At 33.8% G+C, this 19,926-nt stretch overlaps 1 protein-coding gene across 2 annotated transcripts in view; it reads left to right on the forward strand.

Annotated features, from left to right (window-relative positions):
- The window catches only part of ADAM18 (ADAM metallopeptidase domain 18), a 112,782-nt gene that overhangs the window by 18,996 nt on the left and 73,860 nt on the right, over positions 1 to 19,926 (forward strand). The window contains exons 7-10 of one of the 2 annotated variants that reach the window (XM_037741425.1): positions 10,159 to 10,224; positions 15,873 to 15,944; positions 16,143 to 16,309; positions 17,706 to 17,787. In XM_037741425.1, coding sequence (XP_037597353.1) covers positions 10,159 to 10,224; positions 15,873 to 15,944; positions 16,143 to 16,309; positions 17,706 to 17,787 — 387 coding nt within the window. The remainder of the gene's footprint in view (positions 1 to 10,158; positions 10,225 to 15,872; positions 15,945 to 16,142; positions 16,310 to 17,705; positions 17,788 to 19,926) is intronic. The other variant, XM_017537021.2, reaches the window with a different exon arrangement.

A 19,926-nucleotide genomic window follows, 5' to 3' on the forward strand; every position in this document is an offset into this window, starting at 1 on the left:
AGGGGAGGGACGGTGGGGGGTGGGGAGCTGGGGGGGGATAGCAGGGGGAGAAATGCCAGATGTAGGTGATGGGGAGGAAGGCAGCAAATCACACTGCCATGTGTGTTCCTATGCAACAATTTTGCATGTTCTTCACGTGTACCCCAAAACCTAAAATACAATAAAATAAATAAATGGGGAAAAAAAAAATTTGTCTCTATTTTGTAGTTCATTATTGCTGAAAGTATTTACTGGGATAAATAAAGAAAGTATTCCTTTCAGGTTTCTGGCTTCAGATAAGAGATATGGAAAGCTGGAAATAGCATTGCTTCCACATGTACGGCAGAGTAAAGGTTGGACAAACTAAACATTAATGCTTTTTATGGAAAACATCAAAAAGCTGAGATTGCAGATTAAACCATTAACCAACATGTGGAGAAAAAAGTGTCTATAGGTTGTGATGGGAGCCAAATGTATAAAAAATAGAGTTTTTCTTTTTCCTTTTTTTGTGACTACAATTAATTTGGTATCAGTTCAAAATAATCTGCTTTAAGATGTTCTTTGTAAGCTTTGATAACCACAAAGCAAAAATTTTTAACAGACACAATAAAAGCAGAAAGCAAGAAATCAAAACATACTTGATAGAGAAAAAAAATCACTTAACCGCAAAGGAAGATAGCAAGAAATGAAAAAATGAAGAAGTTTATACAAAACAACTAGAAAACAAATAACAATATGGTAATACCATCTTTTTACTCATATAGAATTACCTTGAGTGTAAATGAATTATATTCTCCAACTAAAAGAAATAACATGGATTAATTAGTGAAAAGAGAATGAGAGGGAGGGGAGCAAAGATGGCCAACTAGACACAGCCAGGAAGGTTATCTCCCATCAGAAAACCAGACAAAGAAGACCAACACAGTCTGAGCACATCTTTGGAAGGAAAGAATTGAGGCTGGATGGAGGGAGGATATAGACCCTGTGCTGATTGGGGAGGAAGCCAGGAATCTTATACAGGGCTGTTGAGCACCAGCACTCATTCCTGGCTCCCAGCATCTCCTGGGGAAGGGGTGAGTTAAATATTAGAGGAGTGGTCCACTGTCACTAGAAACCTCCAGAATTATAGCGGCAGGAGACCCCATGACCCCCACAGACACTTTGATCTGGGAGGGAGAGCTGCTTGGAAAAGTGGCAGGCGCAGGTCTCCAGCCTGTGTGGAGTCCAGGGAATTTGGTTAAGGAACACCTGGAGTGGAGCACAGCCAGGAGCACTCATACCTCAAGGCTCCCCACACTCCTCTAGGTGGCTTTTGTTTTTGTTGATTGTTGGACCTGTACAAAATAGGGCTGCCTTGCCTGTGGGACAAGTTCATTCTGATCTGTGGACCCCACTGTCAGACATACTCTTCTGAGGTCCCTCCTTGGCCACATCCATTTGCAGCACAACCTCAGATGCTCAACTGGGATGCTTCCCTGTTGTTGCTGCCATAGCTCCTTCACTAGCAGACCCTACCTAACCATTGGAGAGCTTTAGCAGATGGGCCCTTGCCAACACGCATGCGCCGTTGGTGCACACTCACCCATGGCTTCCCCCTTTATTTTTCTGGTATGTGTGCATGGAACTTGTTGCAGCCTCACCCCTGCCAGTGCATGTGCACATGCAGACCCCATAGAGCTACCACTGCTGGAACACACCTGGATGTGTGGACTCCACCATGTCTCCCTGTTGCTGCTGCCAGGCATGCATGCGTGGAACCCAACAGGCCACTACCACCGCCGCATGTACACAAATGCATGCAGATCTTGCTACACCACCAGCCAGCTGCTGCTGGTCTGCATGCAGGAGTGCAGACCCTGCTGCCATCACCCAGACAAAGCACTATCAACAGCATCCCCAAATGGAATGTTGCTGCCAGCATATCGGGAATACCTTGGCCCCTCAAGCACAGCAGTTGTTTAACCTTGAGGGTCCAGAAAACAAAGCCATGGGCCTGGTTTCAGCCCCCCAGGGTTAGAGCATGCAGCCAGGAATACTAAGCTTAGCATGAGCCCCCTAAAAATCATCCAGGAACAAAGTCAGTTGACTGAACCCAACTTACAAACATGGTCAAGCCCTCAAGGCATCACAGAATGTAAAAGCAAAAAGCCTCACCCAAAGGACAAAAACTTTAACGAACATCAGCCCACGCAGATGAGGAAGAACTAGCGCAAGAACTCTGTCAACTCAGAAAGCCAGAATGTCTTCCTACCTATCTCTGGCAATGGTTCTTAACCAAGCTGAAATGGCTGAAATTACATACTTAGAATTCAGAATCTGGATGGCAATGAAGATCATCAAGATTTAAGAGAAAGTTGAAACCCAATCCAAGGAATATAAAAAATCCAATTAAACAATGAAAAGATGAAAGAGGATATAGCCATTTAAAGAAAGAATCAAACTGATATAACAGAGCTGAAAAAAATCACTAGAAGAATTTCATAGTACAATCAGAAGTATTAACCAGAGAATAGACAAAAGTAAAAAAAAAACTTCAGATCTCCATGACTGGTTCTTAAAATCAATTCAGTCAGACAAAAACAAAGAAAAAAAATACAAAAGAATGAGCAAAAACCTGTGAGAAATATGGGATTATGTAAGGAGATCAAACCTGTGATTAATTTTCATCCCTGAAATAGAGTGAAAGAGAGAGAGCAAGCAACTTGGAAAACACATTTGAGGATATTGTTATACAAGATAACCATCCCTAAGACACATAGACAGCAGATCCTCCAAACTCATTGTGAAAGAAAAAATATTGCAAATAGAGACAAGGGGCAGGCTTCCTACAAAGAGAGTCTCATTAGGTGAAGAGTAGATCTCTCTGCAAAACCCTACAAGCCAGAAGAGATTGAGAGCCTCCATCAGCATTCTTAAAGAAAAGAAATTTCAGCCAAGAATTAGATATCCATCAAAATTAAACTTTATAAGCAAAGAAGAAATAAAATCGTTTTCAGACAAGCAAATGCAGAGGGAATTTGTTCCACCAGATCTGCCTTACAAGAGGCCCTTAGGGTAATGCTAAACGTGGAAACAAAAGCCCATACAGGCCACCACAAGAAAGCATATAAGTAGGTAGACAATTGACACTATAGAGAAACTACACAATCAAATCTGCTTAGGGGCCAGCTAACAACACTATGACAGGATCAAATCTGCACATATCAACATTAACTTTGAATGTAAAGGGGAAAAACACCCCACATAAAAGGACACAGCATGACAGATTGGATGAAGAAGCAAGAGCCAACAGTATAATTTCTTCAAGGGACCCATTTCACATGAAATGCCGTAGTCTCAAAGCAAGAGATGGAGAAAAATCTACCAAGCAACCTGAAAACACAAAACCCAGGGGTTGCTATTCTAATTTCAGATGTAATAAACTATAAACCAACAACAATCAAAATGGACAAAGAGCACTGCATAATGATAAAGGGTTCAATTCAACAAGAAGACTTAACTGTTCTAAATGTATCTTCACCTAACATTGGCACACCCAGATTCATAAAGCAAGTTCTTAGAGACCTACAAAGGGATATAGATAACTGCACAATAACAGTGGAGGCTTCAACATTCCACTGACAACATTAGACAGAACACTGAGGAAGAAAACTAACAAAAATATTTGGGACCTAAACTCAGCATTTGACTAAATGGACCTAACATACATCCACAAAACACACCAAGAACAACACCCCAAGAACAACAGAATATTCATTCCTTTTTTGTGCACATGGCATGTACTCTAAAATCAACCACATGTTTGACCATAATGTAATTTTCAATAAATTTAAAAAAATTATAAGGACCACACTTTTTGGAACGTAGTACAATAAAAATAAAAATTCACACCAAGAAGATCTATAAAAACCATACAATCACATGAAAATTGAGCAACTTACTCTGGAATGACTTTTCGATAAATAATGAAATTAAGTCAGAAGTCAAGAAATTCTTTTAAACCAATGAAAACAAAGATACAACACACCAGAACCTCATTCAGAAGCAGGTTGTTTAACAAAATCCCACATGAGTATTTCAGCAGATGCAGAAAAGACTTTCAATAAGATTCACTATCCTGTTATGTAAAGAATGCTTAACAAACTAGGCATTGAAAGAACATACTTCAAAATCATGAGTCATTTATGACAAACCCACATGCTCATGAGGTTGTGGAGAAAAGGGAACACTTGTGCACTGCTGATGGGAATGCAAATTAGTTCAGCCACTGTGGAAAGCCGATTGGAAATTTCTCAGAGAACACAGAACTACTGTTTGACTCAGCAAATTCATTATTGGATATATGCCCGAAAAATACAAATCATTCTACCATAAAAACACATGTACACCATGTTTATCATAGTATTATTCACAATAGCAAAGGCATAGAATCAACCTAGATGTCCATCAATGATGAAATGCATAATGAAAACCTGGTACATATACACAAAGGAATAATACACAGACAAAAAGTACTGACATTATGTTCTGTGTAGCAACATGAATGGACTCGGAGGCCATTATTCAAAGCAAAGTAATGCAGAAATAATAACTCAAATACCACATGTTCTCACTGATAAGTGGGAACTAAACATCAAGTACACATAGACACAAAGAAGGGAACAATAGACATTGGGCTTATTTGAGTGTGTAGGGTTGGGACCTATTGGGTACAATGCTCATTACCTGGGTGGCAAAATAAGCTATACATTAAACCCCTACAGAATGCAAATTACCTATGTAAATAATGTACAGATTATTACTATCAAACCTGAACTTGTACCCCCCCAACCTAAAATAAAAATTGGAAATGAAAAAGTAAAAAAAATAGAAACCCTGAAAAAAGACCCAACTATTTGGTATCTCCAAAGACTCACTTCATCTGTAAGTATACACATAGACTGAAAGTAAATGAAAAGCATATATTCCATGCAAATAAAAACCAAAAGAAATTAGAAGTAGCTATACTTATATAAAAATATTCTCCAAGGAAAAAAGTGTAAAAACAGACAAATAAGGGCATTATATAATGACGAAGTGGTCAGGACAAGAAAAGGATGTAACAATCACAAATATATTTGCACCCAATATTGTAGCACCTAAATATATAAAGCAAACATTAATAGATTTAAAGGAAAAGATAGCTACATATATAATAATAGGGGATTTCAACATCTCACTTTCAGAAGACGAGAAAACTTGCAGGTTTAAAATCAATGAAGAATGTTACATTTTAATTCCACTTAAGATCAAAGAGACCAATGGACATGTAGAGGAGATCTGATTCAACAACTTCAGAATTCACATGTTTCTCAACTGCCTATGGAACATTCTCCAGGATAACTTATATTCTGGGATGCAAAACAAGTCTTAACAAAGTTTTTAAAAATTGAAATTATACCAAATATTTTTTTCTAATTATAATGGGATAAAACTAGAAATTAGTCACAAGAGAAACATTGGAAACTGCATGAATACATGAAAATTAAAAGCAACATGCTCCATATTCAAAAATCAGTAGTATTTCTATATGCCAGTAGTAACATATCTGATAAAGAATTTTTAAAAATTCCACTTATAATAGCTACAAAAAATAAAATAACTATTAGTAAGTTTTTGTAAAAAGATTAAAGATCTTCACAATGAAAACTATAAAACACTGATGGAAGAAACTGAAGAAGACAGAGTAAATGGGAAAATATGAAATGTTTATAAATTGGAATAATTAATGTTGTTAATATGTTCATATTTCTTAAAGACACATAGAGAGTCGATGCAATTTCTGTCAAAATTCTGATACCAATCTTTACAGAAAAAGAAAAAAAGCCAATCCTGAAATGTATTTGGAACAAGAAAACACCTCAAATATCTAAAGCAATCTTGAGCAAAAAAAGAGCAATATGTACCATAAAGCTATAGTAACTGAAACAGCATGATATTGGCATTAAAACAGACATATAGAGCAATTAAGCAACATAGAGGGTCCAGAAACAGAACCATGCATTTACAGCTGGTCTTTCTTTCCCTCCCTCCCTCCCTTCCTTCCTTCCCTCTCTCTCTTTCTTTTTTCCTTCCTTCCTTCCTTCTTTCTCTCTCTTTCTTTCTTTCTTTCTCTCTTTCTTTTCTTTCCTCTCTCCTTCCTTCCTTCCTTCTTTTCTCTTTCTTTCTTTCTCCTTCCTTCCTCCCTTCCTTCCTTCCTCCCTTCCTTCCTTCTTTCTTTTTTCCATCTTTCTTTCTTTCTCTCTTTCTTTCTTTCTTTTTCTTTCTTTCCTTCCTTCCTTCTTTCCTTCCTTCCTTCCTTCTCTCTCTCCTTCCTTTCTTCCTTCCCTCCTTCCTTTTCTCTTTCTTTCTTTCTTTCTTTCTTTCTCTCTCTCTTTCTTTCTTTCTTTCTCCTTCCTTCCTTCCTTCTTTCCTTCCTTCCTATCTTCCTTCCTCCCTTTCTTCCTTTTTTCCATCTTTCTTTCTCTCTCTCTTTCCTTCCTTCCTTCCTTCCTTCCTTCCTTCCTTCCTTCCTTCCTTCCTTCCTTCCTTCCTTCTTCTTTCTCTCTCTCTCTCCTTCCTTCCTCCCTCCTTCCTTCTCTCTCTCTCTCTTTCTTTCTTTTATTTTTTTCTTTCTTTTCTCACAGATGCCAAGAACTCACAATGGAGAAAGGACAGTCTCTTCAATATATGGTGCTGTTAAAACTGAATATTCACACACAAAAGAGTGAAAGTAAATTCCTATCTCTGAATTGACACAAAAAGATCAAAATGTGTTACAGATTTAAACATAAAACCTTAAGCCATGAAATTACTAGATGAAAAACACAAGGGAAACACTACATGACATAGGTCTGAACAAGGATTTTTTTAGACAGGACCTCAAAAGCACTTGCAGCAAAAGCAAAAACAACAAACAAAAACAAAAAACCCGCAGCAATAACAACAAACACTACAACAAACTAAAGAGCCTTTGCTTGCAAATGGACAAGACACTTGAACAGGTGAACAGACTTTCTTAAAAGGACACATACTAATAGCCAACAGTTACATTGTAGAAAGGATGAAATCCTGTCAGTGGCAACAACATATATGAACTGGAGGCATTTATCTTAAGTGAGACAAGTCAGACACAGAAAGATAAACACTGCATGTAGTTACTTATAAATGGCATATAATTGCTGTGCACACAGGGATGTAGAGTGTGGAATAATAGACAATAACGGTTTGAATGTGTGAGGAGGTGAGCAGGGAGTGCATAATGAGAGAATACTTGGTATATACAATATACAGCACTGCATTTGCTGTATCCTAGTGGTTTTGATAATTTGTATTACTATTATTCATTTTGAATGGTAATAGTAATTTTGAAAATTTTCATCTTGAGTTTATCGTTAATCCCCAAATCATTCAGGATCAGGTTGTTTAATTTCCTTATATTTCTATTGTTTTGAGAGTTCCTTTTGGAGTTGATTTTTAGTCTTACTCCACTGTGTAAATTTTTAGTACTCCACTGGGTTCCTTTTGAAGTTGGTTTTTAGTTTTACTCTACTTTTCAGAGAAGCTACTTTATATAATTTTGATTTTTAAAAAATTTATTGAGACTTATTTTGTGGCCTATCATATTATCTGTCTTAGAGAATGTTCTATGTGTTGATGAGAAGAATGTAGTTCTTGGGCAGACTATTTTGTAAATATCTGTTAGGTCCATTTGTTCTAGAGTACAGTTTAAGTCCTATGTTTCTTTGTTGACTTTCTGCCTTGATAATCTGTCTAGTGCTGTCAGTGCAGTGTTGAAGTCACCCACTATTATTGTGTTGCTGTCTATCTTTTTTTCATAGGTCAAATAGTCATTGTCTTATGAATGTGGTAGCACCAAAGTTAGGTGCATATATATTTAGGACTGTAATACCTTCTTGTTGAATTGAACCTTTTATCATTATATAATGACATCTGTGTTAGTTGGTTCTCACACTGCTGACAAAGACATACCTGAGACCTGGTAATTTATAAAGGAAAGAGGTTTAATGGATTCACAGCTCCACATGGCTGAAGAGGCCTCACAATAATGGCAGAAGATTAAGGAAAAGCAAAGAGACATCTTACAAGGCAGGAGGCATAGAAAGCTTATGCAGGGAACTCTCATTTATGAAACCATCAGATCTCATGAGACTTATTTACTACAATGCGAACAGTATGGGGAAACTGCCCCCAAGATTCAATTATCTCCACGTGACCCTACCCTTGACAGATGGGGATCATTACAATATTTGGGTGGTGACACAGTCAAACCATATCAACATCCTTTTGTCTTTTAAAATTGTTTTTGCTTAAAAGTCTATTTTATCTGATGTAAGAATAGCACCTCCTGCTTGCCTTTAGTTTCTATTTGTCTGGAATGTCTTTTCCACCCCTTTGGCTTGAGTCTGTAAGAATCTTTACTTGTTATGTGAGTCTCTAGAAGACAGCAGATATTTATAATTTGTAATTTTTTTTATTGATTCTGCCAATCTGTGTCTTCTAAGTGGTGTATTTAGACCATTTACATTAAACATTAATATTGAGATGTGAGATATAGTTCCAGTTATGCTGATTGTCACTTAGATACTTTATATTCTTTATTGTGTTGTTGTTTCATAGGTCCTATAGATTTTATGTTTTCAAGAGGCCCTATTCTAGTGTATATTGACATTTTGTTTTAAGATGTACAACTCCTTTTAGCATTTCTTGTAAGGCTGATCTAGTAGTGACAAATTCCCTCAGCATTTGCTTCTCTGAAAAAGACTTTATGTATCCTTCATTTATAAAACTTAGTTTTGCTGGATACAAAATTCTTGGCAGTCTTTCTTTTTAAAGAGACAAAAGGTGAATGTCAATGCTTCTTGTTTGTAAGGTTTCTGCTGAGAAAGTTAAAATTTTTAGTCATTAAATATCAATTTTAGTAATTATATAATTTTGATTGTTTTAGTGCCCCATTTTCTCATTCTACATTATTTCAGTTTGAGCAACAAGTTGTATGGTAGTACAATAGTATGATTACAACAAAACCCACCAATAACAGAAAGTTTAAAAGACCAAACTCACATATTTTAGAATGTTAAAAAAATGAGAGCCCCCTTTCTTACAAAATTGCACATATACATGTATACACAAGAAGAGGATATATAGATAGATGGATAAATAAATATATATGTCGATAGATGATAGACTGATAGATCAATAGGTAGATAGATAGAGATAACAACAATGGATATATGACATGAAGCATACTTTACTTTCCCATGGAAATATTAACCAACCTATTTAAACAGAGGCTCTATCCATTAAGTTTGGCTTATTTGTTTGCTTGTTTACTTATTGTGACTCAGGCTATTCTGTTGCAGATTCAACACCCTCTTTACTCTTGTATTTGGTGACCAATAAATATGTTTAGATCAAAGAGGAAATTTTAGTTTCTCTGAAGCTTCTATATGTGAAATGGCACTTCAGTTTGTTAGAAATATAACTCATGTAAAATTATCAATAAAGTATTAAATGAGGATGTAACAATTGATGATTTATAGGTGATAATCATGGATACACAGGAAAGAACAGAAAGTAAAATATCATAAATAACTCAATAGTTCCAGGGCATAAGTTTTGTGAGTCATTTTATATAATGCAGTAATCACTGATTGTGCTCATACCCCATAGATCATCAATTATTATTAATAGACAAAGTACAATATTTATCTAAATTTCAGTGTAGACTATGATTTCTCAAATATTTCCTATATCTCTATGATTGGACAATTTTTGGTATTGCACAGTTAGTGTTGCTATAGTCCTTCATAAGACAGTCAAGGAAAAATGTTCAAATGTGAACTGGTAGTATAGATTTGTCAGCAGATGAAGACAACAGAAGGTATATCTTTGCTCTTTTTTTCTCATTCAGCATTAACAGAGACTACATAGACCCCTACATTACTCTAGCAGGCTTACTGGAAATATTTTAAGCTTGGAATATGTTTTGAAGTAAAATTTTCTACATTGGAATTAATTTTTATATTTAAGTCCTCATGAAGGTTTTATATGCATTTTTTTGCTGTCTTTACATGTCATCTTTTTCTCTTAAATTCAATACATTTTAACATTTTATAAATCCCTGTTGTTGTTTTCCAGAAAAAAAATCTTTCAAAACTATTACCCCAATATCTGGAAATACACATTATAGTGGAAAAAGCTTTGGTAAGTAAAACTTTCCTTCTTGCCTTCCAGTCTTTTCCCTTCCTTCTTCTTACCCGTCCTTCCTCCATTGTCTCCCTATTTTCTCCCTCTCTCTTTTCCTCCCTTCCCCTCTGTCTTCCCTTTTTTTCTCCACACCTCTTTCATTCATTCCTTTCTTTTGTTCCCTCCCTCCCCCCTCGCTTCCTTCCTTCCTTCCTTCCTTCCTTCCTTCCTTCCATCTTTCTTTCTGTAAGTTAGTGAAAGTTTTGTTTTAATTTTGAAGACATAAAAATTTTATTTTATTTATTTATTTTTTAGATGGTGTTTCACCATGATGGCCAGGCTGATCTTGAACTCCTGACCTCAGGTGATCCACCACCTTGGCCTCCCAAAGTGCTAGAATTACAGGCATGAGCCACAGCGCCCGGCCAAAAATTTTCTTAATATTTTAAAATAAAGATATTTTATTTTAGGTGTCTTAGATAAATCGACAATTGTGATGAAGAACAGCCTAAATTAACCTAGAATGCTTTATACTATCTGCTTCCTCCACTCCAGCTCAGTCAGTATCTCTTTGACTTTAACACCTAATGACCCATCCTTTTATCCAACATTTTCAACTAAATCAGTTCTTTGCTTTCACATCATTTCAAAACCTTTATTCCTAACAGAAATTTCACTTCAATAATAGTAGTGTTTATGGTTTTTGTTTATTATTCTTAAAATATGTTTCAGCATAGTTTTTGAATAAATATACCTCTGGTTTTAAATATATATTTATTTTTAAAATTAGTACCATTATATATTTACTAAATGCAAAGCACCGACTAATCACTAGAAATTCTACTTTCAGGAATTCACATTTTGATGGAAAAGACAGATATGCAATCAAATAATTATGATGCACTGCATACATTATATATGAATATATGTAATACTTTTATATATATATATACACACACACATGCACAAAATTACAGGATGATATTGAGAAAGATGTAGGAATTGTCTCTTTTTTTTTTTTTTTTTTTGAGACAGAGTCTTTTGCTCTGTTGCCCAGGCTGGAGTGCATGGCATGATCTTGGCTCACTACAACCTCCATCGCCCAGGTTCACATGATTTTCTTGCCTCAGCCTCCCAAGTAGTTGGGATTACAAATGCACACCACCACACTTGGCTAATTTTTTGTATTTTTAGTAGAGATAGGGTTTTGCTATGTTGGCCAGGCTGGTCTTGAACTCCTGACCTAGTAATCCACCTGCCTCAGCCTCCCAAATTGCTAGGATTACAGGTGTGAGCCACAGTGAGACAGGAATTGTTAAGGAAAGACTTCATAGAATACATTTTTAGATGAATGGCTAGCATTTATCAGATAAATACAATACAATCAAATAGATACAAAAGTGTAAATTATAGATTATCTGTTCTATAGCATCTGCATTATTTTGTTAAATATAATATCTTCAAGATTTACTCCTGTTGTTCCCCATAACAGTAGTTTATTTCTTGTATACTAATGTGAAGAATACCATAATTTGGTGCTATTATGAGTAAAATTATTATAATCAATCTTGTTCATGTCTTTTGGTAGACATAATTTCTTTTGGTATCTGTCTATGAGCAGATCATGGGATTGTTGTGTTACCTTTAGACAATATTGGTAAACAGTTAAAAAGTTATTATAGTAATTTCCTGTGCTTTCAGCAATGTATGAAAGGTCCAGGGGTTCTATATCATTACAAACGATTAGAATTTATAAACTTTAAAAAGTCTCAACCATTCTAGTGGATATATAGTGATATCATATTGTGGTTTTTAGGTGCATTTAACACATGACTGAGGTTGAGCATATTTTCATACCATTGTTTACCATTTGGATATTTTTCAGAGTAAATGTATAAGTTTTTCCCCATTTTAATAGTTTTCTTACTATTTTGTGGGAATTCCTTACATATTCCAAATATGAGGCCTTTTTCAGATAGCTGTGTTTTCTACCAGTCTCTCTGTTATATTTATATTCATTTAATGATGTCTTTTGATAGACATACACACTGAACCACAGTTGAGTCCATTTTATGTTTTTTAACATAAATTTCGTTTTGTTTTCAATTTAAGAAATATTTTCTTATTCCAAGGACATAATTTTACTTCCATATTATTGTATGTTTTATTCTTTACCCTTTAAAATAAGTTTTACAGTATATTTCTAATTGAGAAATGTATATGCTGTGAGCAGGGAGTAAAGATTGTCTTTTTTCCATATAGACATCATTTGCTTCATCTCCACTTGTGAAAAATATCTCTTACTCCATTCAATTGTGTTAGCAATTTAAAAAATTATGTAGCAGAATTGTGTGTGACCTATTTCTTATGTTGCTGTTCACTTCCATTGCCCTATTTTTGTTTTATTGAATTAATAATTCACTAAGTTCATTACTATAGCTTTATTGTTATATAATTTATTTGACTTTTTCCTTTTACTAATCCTAATTATTGTTTTGACTATTCTGGGTCCCTTTTATTTAAACCCATTTTAGAATCACCCTCTAAATTTTACAAAAATTCTGTAATTTTGATTTTGGAGTTACATTGAATGGTTAGCTCACTTTGGAAAGAATTGTGATCTTAATAATATTGAGTCATTTGATCTCTGAATAAGGAGAGCCTCCTCACACATACACATCTTTACATTTTTTGTTAATTTCTTTCATCAGTGTTCTATAGTGTTCTTGAACATCTTTATTCATTTTATTGTTATACATTTGATGATTTTGTGATATTCTATTAAATGGTATTTTTAATTTAATATTTACGTATTTTTGCTCCGCTTTATAAAAACATAGCTGAGATTAATGTATTCATCTTATATCTTGTGATTTTTGCCTAATTTGCTGGTTAATTGTTGTGTTTCATTTTTTGTAGTTTTTTTATTATTCTATGTACACAATCATATTATTTGTGAATAATTACATTTTAATTTTTCTTTTTCAATTTTTATTCCCTTTTATCTATTTATGTATACATGTATTTATTATCTATTTATTTTACTTTTATTTCGTTTTATTCTTTTATTGTCCTAGCTTGACTCTGAAGTACAATGTTAAATAGACTGATGTGTATATTTCTAAATTTTTCCCTAACTTACAGATTAACCATTCTCTCTAATTTTCATGTTAGCTCTTAGTTTTTGGTAGGTGATCTTTATAATATTGAGAAGGTTCCTTTATATTCCCTATTTTCCAAGATTTTTATCACAGATAGCTGTTTTTCATCAATTTTCTTTTCTGCTCTTACATAGATGACCAGTGGGTATAGAGAGCCATACTTGTGTTTCTAAAATATACCATACTTGTTTATTACATTTTTGTCAATTTTTATAAATAACTGGATCTTTTATTTAATATTTTGATTTTGATTTTAGGGTTTATATTCATGAAATAATTATATGTTATATTCCTTTCTTATAGAAAGGAATCAAGATAATCCTAGCCTCATCAAATAAGTTAGTGAGTTTTCTTCTTCTTATAGTCTGTCCAAGAATTTAGGTATTATGAATATGACCCTTTCCACATATAGCTGGAAAATACTCTGAAACCCTGTAGACCTTAAGTTTTCTTTGAGGAAATATTTTAAAGTACACCTTAAATTTATTTGATATACATAGGAAAGTTTAGATTTTCTTTAAACTTGTTTTAGTTTCTTCAAGTTAGATTGTTATGATTTGAATGTATCCTTTTCATAATTCAGGTATTGAAACATAATGGCCAATGTTATGGCTTTAAGGCATGAGGCAATTATCAAATTTCTTAGAATGAATTTGTAATACATTCTTTTTAACTTTTAAAAATTGGTTAATTTGTAGCATCACCATTTCAAATGTTCACCAATGATATTGGTGGGATATTCCCCTTTGCTCTTTAGCTAAATTTTATTATTTTAAACTTATTATTCTGAAAGAACTTTAAACTTACATGAAAGTTAAGAAACAGTAAAATGTTCCCATATATTTTTCCATAACTTATCCTAAGTTAACATCTTACATAATCATAATATAGTAATCAAAACATAAAAGCTAATGTGTCTACATTATTATCAACTAAAAAAATTTTGACATTTTTCTCATAAATGCCTTTTTCCTAATTTAGTCCACAATTATAAGATCCTACATTCCATTGAGTTGACATGTCTCTTTTTTCTCCTCCAATCTGTGGCAGTACTATGTATTTGTCTTTCATGTACCTTGGCACTATTGGAGAATACGTGCCAGTTATTTCATAGAAATGTTTCTCAGATCAAAAAGACCCTTTCTTGTTAAGCTGTTGTTAGTGTTGCTTTCATAAAACAAAATGTCTGCCCTTTTCCTATATTCTGAATGATTTTTGTACAAATGCCTTTACTTGTTCTTTACATATTATTTAAATGTCTGTAACAATTAACTTTTCTTTTTCAGGGGTGGGGGGAGGGAGAGAGAGAGAGAGAGAGAGAGAGAGAGACAGGGCCTCACTGTGCACTGTGCTGTGCAGCCTGGAATGCAGTGACAAAATCATACCTCACTGCAATCTCAAACTCGTGGCCTAAACCAATCCTCCTGCCTCAGCCTTCTGAGTAGCTGGGACTACAGGCACACACCACAATGCCTGGATAATTCTTTTTTAGTTTTTATAGAGACGAAGTCTCACCATGTTGTCCAAACCTCAGTCTCCCAAAGTGCTGGGGTTATAGGCATGAGCCACTGCACCTGCCCAACAATTAACCCTTATAGTCCCTTCAACCTGATATTTCTTTTATGGGAAGGTTTGAAATGACAGAATCCACTTTAATAGTTACATGATTATATAGTCTTTGAACTTTACCTTTGACCATTTTGGCAAATGACATTTTAAATAATATTTTCAAATGTATTAAAATGTAGTAAGCTATTTCATACTTTATTATCACCATTTTAGATATCATAATCCTCTTTCATTCCTGATATTGACAATTCGCATCTCTCTATTTTTTTTAAAGTATATATATTTAAGATGTCTACATCAGGATGTTTTTATATACATAGTGTTACATTTTTGTGGTAAAAGTACCTAAAATCTACTCTCTTAGCAAATTTCCAGTATATAAAGCAATATTGTTGACTGTAGCTCTCGTGTTGTACATTAGGTCTCTAGACTTATTTATTCTACATAACCCAAACTTTGTATCCTATGAATGCCATTTCCACATTTCTCCCAACACGCTGACCTCTGCCTTTTGACAGCCACCTTTTCACTTTGTTTCTATGTATTTGAATATATTTGTTTTGTTTTGTTTAGATACCACATGTAAGTGAGGTCATGTAGTATTTTCTGTTCTGTATCTGGCTTATTTCACTTATCATAATGCCCTCCAGGTTCCCCCATTTGTCACAAATGACAGAATAACCATTTTGAAGGCTTAATAATATTTCTCTGTGTGTATAATATATATATATATATGTATATAGGGAATATATAATCCATAAATACTTAAGTCCCTTATATAAAATAGCTTAGAATTTGCTCAAGCCTACACACATTCTCCTATGTACTTTAAAACAACTCTAGATTATTTATAATACCTAATACAATGCCTAAACATCATTGCATTCACTTGGATTCAAAATGATACTTTCATGAAAAATAAAATTTATTTTTCAGTATGATTATATGGGATCTGAAATGATGACTGTAACACAAAAAATTGTCCAGGTTATTGGGCTTGTCAACACAGTAAGTTTTTACTTTTTCACATTTCCATTTATATGAAAGTTTATTTAATATAATTTGGATTCTATCTTGGCAAATTAACAACAACTACTTTTATTAGTTTAATACTCAAAATACTGGAACATTTTCTTCATTTTTTAACGTACTTTTTAAATGTAATAACTTGTTACTTTAAAAATGTGCCATAAATCTTACTTTTAGATGTTTACCCAGTTCAAATTGACTGTTATACTGTCTTCCTTGGAATTATGGTCAAATGAAAACCAGATTTCCACCAGTGGGGATGCTGATGCTATATTACAAAGATTTTTGGCATGGAAACGGGACTATCTTACCCTACGGCCCCATGACGTAGCATACTTACTTGTGTAAGCACAATGTTCTACATTAATAAAGATATCTGCATATATAATTATTTTAAATTGGTAACTTAGTGAATTTATTGTGTTCTTCACTTTTCCTTAAGCCCCTCTGAAAATGTTTAAAAATAAGTAGCCTTAGCCAGGTGCAGTGGTTCACGCCTGTAATCCCAGCAGTGGGAGGCCGAGTCGGGCGGATAACTAGAGGCTGGGAGTTCAAGACCACCGTGACCAAAATGAAGTAGTGAAACCCCTTCACTACTAAAAATACAAAAATTAGCCAGACGTGGTGGTGCATGCCTGTAATCCCAGCTACTCAGGAGGCTAAGGCAGGAGAATCACTTGAACCAGCCAGTTGGAGATTGTAGTGGGCCAAAATCATGTCATTGCACTCCAGCCTGGGCAATGAGAGCAAAACTCTGTCTCAAAAATAAAATAATAAAATAAAATAAAATAAAAAAGTAGCCTTTGCCGTGGAGGTGCTAGTGTACTTAAATATATAATAAAAAGTACAATAAATAGTTTTGTATTAGAATATTTTGGAGTATAATATTATTTTTAAAATCTGCATTCCATGAACTTCTTTCATTGACTTTACTACAGAAAACATGTAATCCTTAGTTTATGAATGATGTAAAAATGGAGACTATTCAGTTAAAATTATCTATGATAAGTTAATGCATTTCATGTCTACTTTTACTAGGAGTGATTTGGGTTTTTTTTTTTTTTTTTTTTTTTTTTTTTTTTTTTTTTTTTTTTTTTTTTTGAGACGGAGTTTCACTCATGTTACCCAGGCTGGAGTGCAATGGCGCGATCTCGGCTCACCGCAACCTCCGCCTCCCGGGTTCAGGCAATTCTCCTGCCTCAGCCTCCTGAGTAGCTGGGATTACAGGCACACACCACCATGCCCAGATAATTTTTTGTATTTTTAGTAGAGACGGGGTTTCACCATGTTGACCAGGATGGTCTCGATCTCTTGACCTCGTGATCCACCCGCCTCGGCCTCCCAAAGTGCTGGGATTACAGGCTTGAGCCACCGCGCCCGGCCGATTTGGGTTTTTTTTTTAATATTTAGTTTTTAAAAATGCTATCTTTAGGACAGTAAGATTACTTCTTCCACAAATTAAAAATTATTTTCTCTTTAACTTTTGGCAACCAAACAAAGCTGGATTTGAGCTAATGAAATTATATCCATTTTAAGAGTTACACAAGCGTTGGTATTAAAGTGAATTAATTCAAGTCAATGATTTTAGCATTTTGTGTAGCTTATTAGATATTATCTAGTTTGAAACTCTATATATTTGTGAAGTCATTTCTAAAATTTTATAAAAAGATTTAATTTAATAAGTCTATGAATTTTTTTGCATAACTATGTTAATTAAAAGACAATATTATCATAATGTAGTTACAGGAAACATCCTAAATATGTGGGAGCAACATTTCCTGGCACCATATGCAATAAAAGCTATGATGCAGGTATTGTTATGGTATGTAATTTTTATTCTTCTTTACACCACTATTTTTAAGCCTTATATGTTTTGTAAGTATTAATTTAAATAGTTAAATAGTGTATAACCACTTGATCTTTTTCTGTATGCATATGTGCATCATGATTTCATTGGGATAAAATTATTAGAATCTCAGAAAGTTTATTTATAAAGTTCGAACACAAAGAATATTATGTGAACAAACCTTAGTGTAACCACTCACCAACTGTTCATAATGGACACGAACATTTGCTTTAAATTTTTAAATAAATAAAACATTAGAGCAATGTTAAAGCCTCTTGCACATTTGCTCCAAGTTCAATAAATAGCAAAAATTATAAATTTGTTTTTGCAATTTTACATGTACTTTATGCTGTCTTAATAAATATATGTATGCATAAATAATATATATTGTTTTTAGATATTGAAAATTTGTATATTGATAAAAGTGTTTCCTGCATAATCTACAACCCCTAAATCCTCTTTCTCAATTAAAAAATTTCTTCTTTGTAACCATATAACTCCATGTTAATTTCTTTTTAAAGAGAAGTTTTACTGAAGTACAAAATATAGTATATAAAGAAAATTCCACAAGTCAAAGTATATAGCACAATTAACTTTTATCAAGTTTATACATAGGTGTAAATACCACAAAAATCAAGAAATAGCATGCTATCAACACTTCAGAAGGTACTTATGAATCATGCGTCCTCCCACCTACCACCCATACCAAAGGAAATTTAATTTTACTTCTTTTTGAAGTTTACGTAAGCAGAACACAGTGTGTATTCTTGTGTGCTCCATTTTGCTTAATATTATGATACCCCAGAAAACATGTAATCATTAGTTCATGAATGATGTAAAAATGGAGACTATTCAGTTAAAATTATCCATGATAAGTTAATATATTTCATGTCTACTTTTTACTAGGAGTGATTTGGTTTTTTAAAAAATACTTAGTTTTAAAAAATGCTTATCTTTAGGACTGGTAAGATTGCTTCTTTCACAAATTAAAAAATATTTTCTCTTTAACTTTTGGCAAGCAAACAAAGCTGGATTTGAGCTAATGAAATTATATCCATTTTAAGAGTTACACAAGGAAATTGCATTGATATTAAAGTGAATTAAAGTCAAAGATTTTAGTATTTTGTATAGTTATTAGATATTATCTAGTTTAAAACTTTATATATTTGCAAAGTCAGAATGTTATTAACACTTGAGAAGGTACTTATGAATCTACTTATATTTATATTTTTATGGGTAGGAATAGTTTGTTCATTCTTTTACCATTGGTAAAATATATGCCCATGAAGTTTTCTGACTATTGAAATATGAGTATTATCTATTGGCTTCCAATTATTGAAATTAGAATGTAACATCCTAATAGTGCATCATATCTATATTTTGACTCCTTCATTCCTCCTCTATAATTATATACCTTATTTGACTTGTGTCTTATTCGCTAATGAGCCAAGTAATGAAAGACTAAATTGCCTTGTGTGCCCTTTAGTTCTTACTAAATTTAATAATTGCATCATATTGATTCGTGCAACAATTTTTAATAAAATTATACATTGTTTCTAGTTTTCTCCTTGTTTCACAAGTTCCTCTTTCCTTTCCTGGAGACATTCTGCAGAAATTGTCTATTTTGTCAATCTACATTAGACCTGTTGCCTAGGTAGGGTTTGTGAATTTTCAATCTTGTTTCTTTTGTGTTATGGGTATCCCTCTTTTATATTTTGCTCATTTTTTTAGAAGTGAGCTCCTATACTTTATTGACAAGAAAGGTGGGAAGTAAATTGTGTGATAGAAAAAATTTTAAATTATTTTATTTTTTATTCCAACTTTTTTTTAAATTATATTTTAGGTTTTGGGGTACCTGTGAAGATCATGCAAGATTGTTGCATATGTACACACATGGCAGTGTGATTTGCTGCCTTCCTCCCCTTCACCTATATCTGGCATTTCTCCCCATGTTATCTCTCCCCACCTCCCCACCCCCCATCCCTCCCCCATTTCCCCCCAACAGACCCCAGTATGTAGAGCTCCCCTCCCTGTGTCCATGTGTTCTCATTGTTCAACACCCACCTATGAGTGAGAACATGTGGTGTTTGATTTTCTGCTCTTGTGTCAGTTTGC

Source organism: Cebus imitator, unplaced genomic scaffold (genome assembly GCF_001604975.1).
Source record: "Cebus imitator isolate Cc_AM_T3 unplaced genomic scaffold, Cebus_imitator-1.0 Scaffold5, whole genome shotgun sequence".
NCBI lineage: Eukaryota > Metazoa > Chordata > Mammalia > Primates > Cebidae > Cebus > Cebus imitator.